The sequence below is a fragment of the Gekko japonicus genome, unplaced genomic scaffold (assembly GCF_001447785.1).
Source record: "Gekko japonicus isolate JY-2015 unplaced genomic scaffold, Gekko_japonicus_V1.1 scaffold139, whole genome shotgun sequence".
Classification (NCBI taxonomy): domain Eukaryota; kingdom Metazoa; phylum Chordata; class Lepidosauria; order Squamata; family Gekkonidae; genus Gekko; species Gekko japonicus.
Genome location: NW_015164186.1, coordinates 1,673,299 through 1,683,624, shown reverse-complemented (window position 1 = coordinate 1,683,624; position 10,326 = coordinate 1,673,299). Strand labels below are relative to the sequence as shown.

The following is a 10,326-nucleotide window of genomic DNA, read 5'->3' as shown; positions in this document are numbered from 1 at the left end:
TCCCTTGCTTGGTCAATCCAGCCCTACCCTGAGTCCCAGTGGGAGAAGGAAAGTTTCTGTATCAGTTATATTATCTATTCACTTCTTCCTCTCCCTTCCCTACAGTCTGTCTCCATGACTGTTAAACAACCATCCAGACACCAATATAACAAAAAAGTCAACTACCAAATGTGTTTTTGTTATAATAATGATATTAACAAAAAATATGGCCTCTTAGCAGCCCCACACTTAAGCCAACCTTTATCTCCCCCCTCCCCCCTCCCCCAATTCCTTTCTGATCCCACCTTAGAGAAAGAATTGGGCCCAGATGCACTTCAAGGTTAAGACTTTTATTCAGGAAATTGTCTGTGACCTGTATGTATATACAGTGCATCCCGCCAAAAATGCCCGTCATCCCGTGAGCATCTCATCCCCCTTTAGGGTTGCTGCCCCTATCCTTGACAGATATTCTGGGGCCTTCAGTAGCCTCCAATCTGGGAGAAACTGGACGGGAAGATCCAAAGGCTCATTTGCCCAATGGCAAGTGCTGGAGTGAATGTCTGCCAGGAAGCCACATGAATAGCTAGGTCTCACCAAGCCAAACAACCCCTCTTCCAGAACTTAAGAACCTGAAGAAAACTAATATGGCTGGTGGGCTACAGTGAATGGGGTGTGAACATCTTGAACTGGGAAGCTTTGCTTCTGAATCCCAAACATGCAGGAGCCAGATGGTGGAGAAATACTTTGTACATGCCCAGTGGCATGCTCTTCTCTAGCTGATTATGGGAGTTAAGGGGGAACCATTATAGAGAAGTACTTTAACATATTCTCCAGGTGATGCTACACAGATGCTATGCAGAAAAAAATGTGATGGGATAGTTATAGGAAAAGTGCCAGTCTTTATTAGAGTCACCAACTCCTGTCCTTAAATCTCCTGGTACTGCTGAACACTTGGATTAAACCAGGAGAGAACAATGAAAGGGAAATAAAATAGGAAGATGACACCAGTACAAAATAGCCCCTCCTTAGCAGCTTTGCCTGGAAATAGTCCCAGTGGATATCCAAACTAAATGAATCCACTCCTCTTGGTACAGACACTTCTATATTTTACTGCATTTCTAATGTGGTAACACAAACATAAGCCTGAGTTGCTGCATTCAGATTCAACAAAAAAGTATTAGCTTATAGTCACAATCACAGCTTGTGATTCTCCCCTCACAGGTGGCATGCACTTGAAAACTGCCTTGTTTTGGAAGCCTTCTGTCAAACTCCAGTTTGTCATAATGTCTGACTGCAGGGATAACCCACTATGGTTAAAATATCTGCATGTATAAGCGTTGAGCCTTGGCGTCAAAAACAAACATGGAGATTACACCATGGCTTTGATAATGCCCCCCCCCCCCATGGCTGTTATTTACCACTAAATTATACATTGTGGGATTTGGTGAGGGACCCCAACATTGTATGCACTTTGGCCCTGAAATAGGAGAAATCACACTTCCCTCTTACAGACTGCTTCTAAAAAGATGTGTGTGAATTAGATTACATTATAAACTTATATCAGCTTTGCTTTCTGCAAAGAACCCTGGAAATCATAGTTTTGTAAGCATTCTAAGAGAATTTGGTGATCAAGAGCCCCATCAAAGAATTAGTGTCCAGAATTCCCTTGAAAGACAGAAAAACTTTTCAAGCTGTTTAAGTGTATAATGCAGTGTGATTGGCAGATTAGGTTCCACTTCTTCCCAAGAGCAGCCAATGGGATCTGATGGAGTGTTGGGGAGGGAGACAGTTGAAAACATCAGTTAAGAGAACTGAAGACAGCAGTTAGAGAGTTGAGTGAGAGTATGGCTCAGTGAAGCTGTGGAGAGGAGCAGCTTAAAGCTGACTGAAAATGGTCAGTTTGTAATCAAGGATCCCACATGCTGGAATAGGAAAGCAGTTCAAAGGTTCGATTGAAAAGAAAATTTGTACCCTCTACCTTTCTTGAGTGTTATAATCAAACCATAAATAAAAGTTAACTCCTCGTTTGTTTAGCCCTATGGGCTGGTTGTCTCAGGGAAAGAAAGATATACACAGGCAAAGATCTTGGCCTCTCTTTATGTATATTAGGAGATGAATAAATGGTGGCAGTGTGTAAATGAAACAGTGTTTGAGTCCCCAACCCCAACAGCTCTGTGCAGTTATCTGAGTGAGGGGCAATTATTAAAGAGGGCTGGACTGTCTGGTGGCATCTCTGTGAGAGACCTGACCTACATGTAACCTTGAATCTGAGAGAGGTTGTGGAGAGTGGTAGGCACTCTGTATATGTGAAAAAGGTGCATCATACAACACCAAAAAGCTTCCAGGGTCTAAATGTAGCTACTCCCTTTTATCTGAAATTCTAACTGCAGCCACCTCTGTATCTCTAATTGGAGGTGAGTTAGGCTATGATGACTCAGTTATGACTGAGCTAAGCTCAGCATATGTTCAGAGCTTCTCCTTTATGGTTGCCTTACAGGATCCAAAGTGGAACCCTGGCACTGAAGACAGGTGCTGGGACACAGCCCTTTGTTAGCCCTGGCTCAAATTAAGAGTGAATGCAGGCATAACATGTGGTGTGGCCTGTAAAGTGTCTGCCATATAAATGTGCCTTTTCTTACCCAGGGTGAGCTCTGCCAGTTAGCCTGGTTCACCCTGAAACAGGGAAAGCTGGCTGTGGAGGGGGCTATATTGGCTAGTACTCTCTCACCAACACACCTTCCCACCCCTTAGGAACAGTTCCGCAACTGGTACTAAAATGTTTTGCAGTTTTATTTTTGATCAAGGCGAAGGGTGGATGAAATATATATGTATAAATGCTGATTTAAAACACTGTGGACAACCTGTCCTTAGTATGAGGAGAGGCGGGACTGACAGTGGACTTGCTGGAGTGTACATGTAAGGCAAGTTGTAAGGCCAGGATCACACTGTGCTCAAAACACCTGCTGTGCCCACTGTGAAAATGTTCCCTCTGTCTTCACCCTCAGACCTGCATGCAGTCCAACTGGGAGTTGACAACCCTAATGGGGAGTTGTGGCTTCTCCTCCTTTTGGGACGGGCCTCTTGAGGGGCCCAGGCTGCCACAGCCCTCCCCCCCCACACCCTCATCACGAATCCCTCAAGTCCAGCTTGCCGATCCAGCCTCCACCCACTTTGGGCTACAGGTATCTCCCCTACCAGCAAAGGACTCGCTCAGCCACTGTGAGAACCAAGGCCTATGACAGAGAAGGCCGCCCGATGTTTGCGCAAGAGGAGACGGATCTTCTCATCATCTGAGTCAGGGTCCAGGGGCTTGTTGTACTCATCATCCTCATCAGAGATGGAGCGCTCGCCTGGTCCAGCCCCTGCCTGGGGAGAGGACGATGATGGCTCCAGGGCACTCTTCTTCCTCCATTTGGTGCGTCGGTTCTGGAACCACACCTGGGAAGGAGGTGACGGGATGCGGGTGGTCAGGGATGCCCTGTGCAAAATGGTTCAAGGTGCCAGTTTTTCTTCCTGGCAGGACTGGTACCTGGTAAAAGGTTGTTGTTGGGTTTTTTATTGATTGATTTTTATTTATTTTATTTTATCAAATTTATATCCTACTCCCTCTCCCCCAAATGGGACTCAGGGCAGCTAACAGCATATAAAATACAACCGATAAAACAATACAAAAGATACAATAAATAAACTTTAAAAATATAAAACGATTAACAATCGATCCACTATCAAGCAGGGCAGGATGTGTGAGGTCCCACAAGGCACACACCTCATCGGGCAGCTGGTTCCACAGGACGGGGGCCACTACTGAGAAGGCCCCCGCCCTTGTTGACACAAGGCAGATGGTTCGTGGACCAGGGACTTTCAATAAATGCCGAGATGGAGATTGGAGAAGACAGGGAGGATCATGCCAGGAGAGGTAGTCCCGAAGGTATAAAAGTCCCAGTTCTAAGGGCAGGGTCGGGTAATTAAAGTCGAAAATGGTAGTAGAAGAAAGAGTTAAAAATTACCCAGGGTCACTCACAAGCCAATTGCCCCTGCAGCTATTTAGTTTTTAAAAATCTCAGATCTCCCACCTTCTCATTAGCTGCATCCTTTTGAATGGTGGAACAGCAGCCGTGTTGCACTGGAGAAGCAGGCTGAAGGGGGGGCCTCTGTTAATGCCACAGGGGGGCATTTGGGGCTTCTGTCCAAGTGTGGAACAAACTCTCACTGCCCCATGCTGGTCACTCATGGAATGCTCCCATGCTGGATAAAGCAGGCTTTGTGCCCCACTGCTTTGGAGGGTGGACTGTATGGCATTATACCCTGCTGTGGTCTCTGCCCTCCCCAACCCTCACCCTCTCCAGGCTCCACCCCCAAGATCTCCAGGTATTTCGCAACCCAGAGCTGGTGGAATCAGAGGTGGAATTGTCCCAAGGGTCTTTTGTCCCTGACCTGTAGGTCTCCAGGTAGGCCCCTCTCCATCAGAGTATAGCTCTTGATTCCCTGACTCCCCATTCACAATTCCAAGGCTAGGGAAGCAGCTAGGGCATTGTGCCTGGGTGCTGCAGACTCACCTTCACCTGGGATTCACTCATGCCAAGGGAATAGGCCAGTCGTGCCCGCTCAGGCCCCGCCAAGTATTTGGTCTGCTCAAAGGTTTTCTCCAGTGCAAAGATCTGGTGGCCCGTGAAGGTTGGCCGCGTGTGCTTCTTCTTGTGGAGGCCGTCCCCCACGTGCCCTGTGGCTGTGCAGAGGGAGAGGGGAAGCATGGTCACTGACTGGCACCCGGCAGGCACAGAGCGATGCGTTTCTTAGCAGAGATCCAACAGCCGAGTAGTTCTCCATATACCTACACACAGACATGACAGCCCCCCCCCCTCCACCAGCTCCCCACACCCACGGTCAGCTCCACAACTGGATTCTCTCTTCCCCACAGCAGCAGAGATGCTTTTAGGAAAGGGCACAGGCTCACGTCGGTGTCTTAGGCCTCGTCCTCACAAGTGGCCAGAGGCTCTCCAGAGCAGCTGCCCACCAGGAACTTTCCCTGTAAGTTAAAGGGTCAGTCCACCCCTGCTAATTTCCTATGTGTAGCGAGCTGATTATAGAAAAGAATATCTAATTGTGCGGTCACTTGACTCAGTCTGGAGGGGTTCAGTCAAGAAGCAGGTTTATCATCACATCTGTCATTTGTGAGGCCTCAGGTGGCTTGACTTCCAGCAGTTACATTTGTGTGTAATGCCAGGGTGTGCTGCCAAAACGCACACAATGTATGTATGACAGAAGTGCATCTTTAACTTCTATGAACACATGCCTGGCCCTGCTCCCCACCTAACAGGTGCATGACTGTCATTCACACATTACATGTTGACTGTGGGAAACACACGCCAAGCATAATATTCAGATAAAGCGAGAGGCTGCTTTTAGAGACCTCCTGATCCATGCCAGGACATCTACAACTGTTGGTTACCCAAGGGCCCTTTAACGACAACATGGGGGTCGCTTTCCATAGCTTCGATACATTGCACTGTCACAGAACATTTAAAGGTCTGGCACCATGTAGCGGGGCCAACCAGACAAATCCTTCCCACCCAGTTATTACCCCTAATCCATGTCAAGACATAATGGGATGGGAAGGACCGCACAATTGGCCCATGCCTAATGGGTGCTAGGCCTTTCAGCTCTACACCAGTACTGTGAGATGAAGCCACAGAAAAGCAGCTTCTATGGCCACTCCCGTCATGTACAACGGGCACCACTAGTGAGGAGGACAAACCCACAAACCATTTTTTCCCTCCATACTGAGGGGCTCACTTGCCACTTTCCCCCGGCTTTATTGCTTTTTGACATGGCAAAATTTCGCAAGCAAAGTTTTTCCTGACACACAATCAACATTAGGGGGGAAAGACTCGGCCTGCTTAATTTCTGTCACTATTGAGAGCACTGGAGCAGGATCTGGACACAAAAGTACATGGGGGAAGAAAGCACACAACTGTGGGTGAGGGAGGTGGAGCGCAATGGCTCCCATCACCCTGTTTCAACCCACTGAAGCTGATACGACACCTCCGAGACTCAAAGAAAAGAGCCAGAGTCCAGCAGCACCTTAAAGACTAACAAAATATGTGGCAGGGGAGGAGCTCTCATGAGTCACGGCTCACTTCCTCAGATATGTGGCAGGGGATGAGCTTCAGAAAGCTCCTACCCTGCCACGTGTTTTTGTTAATCTTTAAGGTGCTCCTGGACTCTTGCTCTTATCTACCGCTACAAACAGACTAACACGGCCACCCATCTTGATCTAAGACTCAGAGAGCCACAGTAGATACATGGCAGCAGATACGTCAGTCATTCCCACGCCTCGTAGACAAATAAAGTACCAAGGGTACAATTTTGCCTTTCCAGTGCCAGAATGCCAGCATCATTATTAGCTGGTAAGGTGTTGCGGCTAAGAGACTGAGCTGTGATCCGAGAGGCCGGCAGTCCAAATCTCACCTCTAAAAATGAATTCACTCAGTACCTTCCCGTGAAGGGCTGTGGCGCCAGTGGCAGAGTGCACCCTTTGCATGCAGGTGGTCCCAGGTTCAGTCCCTGGCATTCCTCGTCAAAATAGCACCACTAATGACAAGGAGAGCTGCTGTCAGTTAAAGCTAGATGGGCCAACAGTCTGACTCAGCATCAGGCAGCTTCCTAAGCCTTGAAGGTGAGGAGCTGAAGCCTTCCTTACCCTCCACTACCCCAGAGGGGCTTGTCCTCAAGTGCAAGTTACTGGCCATGAAGACTTCCGCTCGGCTTAACAATGTCCCCCCCTTTCATGTCAAAATCACAGCCACGACCCCTTCTTTTATAGACGGTCAAACAAATGGAGCTGTCACATTTCGTGTGGCCCTGAAACCCTGTTGTGGGGCTGCTCTTCCCGCACCTTCTTCAGTAGCGGTGACTGTTATTGGGTCATAGCCTCCCTGTCACCTTCCTCCTCAATGACAATTCCACTTACTAATATTTCGGTGGGTTAGGGTGTTGGGAAAGGCACAGGAGCAGGGGCAGGGGAAGAATGGTGGCGACTCTACCCTTTTGAACCCCCCCGGCCACGGGGAAGGGCCTGCCTTTGCCCTGCAGTGTGTTTCCCAACCTGGTGATAGCGAGAGGATAGAAATCCAGGCCGTGCCAATACAGTCCCAGTAGTGGGATTCGGACAGGGACTGAAATGGGGAGGAGAATTTGTGGAGGAAGGGTGGGACCGGCCTTCAGTCCTTGTGGATGGTGCTGCCCAGGGCCTCTCCCCTGTGCTTGTGCCTGTCTCACCCTTGGTGGCTGTTCCCTCTTGCACAGTTCTTTTATTGGGCCCCATATCAGCAGCCCTCGGCTACCTGGCGCCGGCCGTCATTCCAAGGAGCACTTTCATGGCAGCTGACAACAAACTTTACTTGACTCCAGGAACCACTCCCATCACTTGGGGAAAGGAGCGCAGAGGAAGGGCTGAGAACTCACTCGCCTCCCCTGGCAACCAGGTAGATTCCCCAGCATCGCACTGGAAGTCAAATTAACTTGTGTGGGGGAGTCGTGGATGGATCAATGCTCCCTCTAATCTGTGGAGTCTTGTGAGCAAAATTTCTACTTTGTGAGCTACTGGCATTAAAGTTCTGTGCAAGCAATTTGGCTACTGCACAAATCAGTTTGCTCTGGAGCCATCCTTCCTGAGCTAAGGCAAAAATGTGTGAGCTGCTAAAAATCTGAGCTAGCTCACACTAACTCAGCTTAGAGGGAACACTGGTAGTGGTTAATTTCCAAAAAAGGAGAGACATGCCAGAGCTCCTGAATCTTTGGGAGCCAAGCCCTTCAACTTGGGTGACTTGCCTCAATCCCAGAAGTGGTTACCCAACAATGGCAGCAGCTTTGCACATGCTCAGGGGCACATGGCTTTTTGCCCTCATCATCTCTCATTGCTCTTCCCTGATGCTTTTGTCATCTCCCACCCTGCTAAAAAAAAAAATTGATGGGGCAATCCTAAAACGAGTTACACCCATCTAAACACAGAATAGGCTTAGAAGTGTGTACTCGGTTTAGGCTTGCACTATTAGACTGCCAGCTCCTCAGAGCAGTGACCTGTTCTGTCATTAGGTCCACTGAAGGCAGGATAAAAATATGACCAGATTAACACTGAGGTTCCCACCTCTCCCCTTTCTTCAAATCCCTCCCCAGAAATCTCACTGCTTCTGTGAAATCCTGAATGCGACACCCCCTACGCGTCATCCTCAACTGAGGCAAAGCCTACCTTTGCCCGTTTGTTCTGCTTGCCTGTTTCTTCCCCTCCACTTAGTTTCCACACCCCCCCGCACACACACTCTGTTGCAATTCACAGTGTAAGCTCATTGGAGCAGAGACCCACATGTGGTGCTCTGAAAAGCACCATGTACATTAAGGGAGCAATAAATATCACCATTACTTTACGTATTCTAGGGCACTGAAAAGAAGGTGCAGGGCCAAACCATGGCTCAAATTATGCCTCAATGTTTGCACCTTTACTTCCCAAAAATTGGGTTGGTCGGCAGCTTGCTTTCCCCCCAACAATGCCCCCCCCCATGGCTAGTTGGTTACTTACGGTTGCCACATGGACGACCTCCGTGCCAGTCCTGTCCTGTGTCTGCCCAGTAGCTCCTGCCCCGGGCTGAGTATTCACTCCCTGCTTTGGAGAAGTTCCCCACTTGGGACCCATAGTAGATACTCTGGGTGCCCAGTCCATTGAATCCGCTGACGTGGGAGTACCCAGAGAGGAGGCTGCTGTTCGGTGGAGCCACGGGTCTGCTTAGGATATCGCTGATGCCGTGCGGGGTGCCAGCCGCCAGCTGGGTGCTGAGTCCCGGCGGACTGAGCTTGTAGAAGGAGTTCTGCACAGAATACTGGCACATGGGGGCTTTCACCTCTGGGAAAGGGGGCAGAGAAGGGTTGTTGAGTAGGAAAGTTCCCTGTAGGTTGGAGTCCATGGTTTTGCTGCTTGCTGGGAAACAGGTCGAATGGAGAATGGGTGTCCAACCACACAGCCTCTAGACTTCCAGGGGTGCACTGCACAGAGACAGTGCCATTCCTCCAAGACCCAAGGGGGTCGCCTTGCCTGACAGCACCTTCGCCAGTGCCCGGGTAGCCGGTATCCCCGGGCCGTGCTGCTCGCCAAGGTAACTATAGCTTAAGCCCATCGGATGTCTGGCTTGCGGGCCCCCATGAGTCCAGAGATTCTGAAACCAAGACTGACTGGCCACCAAGTTTAACTTCAAGAGAAGCTACCTTTCTTCTGATAAAAGACAGGGCTTATTAGAATACCGGGTCTCAATTGGCTGATGTGCTGGGTCCCCCAGCTCTCATTGGACTGGCCAAGGACAGGACCTGGATTGGCTGTTCCTAAACAAATTACCCTTTGAGAGATCGACGGTCAACACCAGAACCTTAACGCTTGGATAAGCTGCTGGGGGGTGGGGGGAGCGGCAGAGCCTGCCTGCGCCTTCAGTGTGTGATGGATTAGAGTGGGAGGGGTGTGCATGCATTGCATGTATAGATGTGTGGGAGTGAGAGCAATAGACAGCCAGTTTTTGCAGCTTTGCAGTGGATGGACTGAATGCGGGCGAGTGCAACAGAAGGACTTTGGGAGAGAACTGCAGGTGCAGTACGTGGCAGTCAGCCTGGTGCGCATTTAAAAGCTGCACTGTGGGAGACAGACAGATCCAGCCCAGGGACAGCACACCCTACCAGGACTGAAAAGGAATTGTGCAGTCCTGTTCATTCCAGGGAGTCTTGAGCAAGATTTTTTGCTGTGCCCCGTGTTAATTCTGTGGACAGCAGGTTTCCATTTAGCTGGCTTGTCATACTTCACAAACACTTGGGCAGCTTTGGGGCAGCTGTGAAGATATTATAACTGTGTACGAAGGAGAGAAGAAGACAGAAATGCACACACGGAGGTCTGTTTCACACATGCAAGGGAATGAAGTGGCAGAGATTTTAGGCGGTAGAAAGAAAATCAGTGCAGCAAACAAAAAGGGGGGTTAAGAATTTTTCTCCCCATGCTAAGCTGGTTTTCTATTTGCAGTGAGAGGTTTGTTTTTTCTTTTAATGCAAAACAACACTCTAAGCTGCAATTCTCCACTTGCGGTTAGAAGGCCATCCTACCAACCCAGAGCTCTGCCATCTTGCTGTCCTGCACGTGTGGCTTGTTTCAGTGGAGAGCGAGCGGTGGGCTTATGATAGGCTCTGGAAATAGTTTTCAGAGAGTGGCCAGTTGACAGATACGTTGTATCTTTGAGATTAAAACTAGCTCTCATGGGAGTTTGATGTCTCTTTCTCCGGGTTTTTTGTTTTTTTTTAAATGAAAAGTAGCCTTGGAGA

At 49.1% G+C, this 10,326-nt stretch overlaps 1 protein-coding gene across 1 annotated transcript; it reads right to left on the bottom strand.

The window, feature by feature from the left end:
* Positions 1-3,189: 3,189 nt before the first annotated feature.
* Positions 3,190-8,936, bottom strand: NKX6-3 (NK6 homeobox 3). Its single transcript, XM_015408153.1, has 3 exons — positions 8,555-8,936; positions 4,536-4,705; positions 3,190-3,417 (listed from the first exon to the last, which is right to left on the bottom strand). Exons 1-3 carry the CDS (start codon positions 8,934-8,936, stop codon positions 3,190-3,192), a joined length of 780 nt encoding a protein of 259 aa, XP_015263639.1.
* Positions 8,937-10,326: the final 1,390 nt, after the last annotated feature.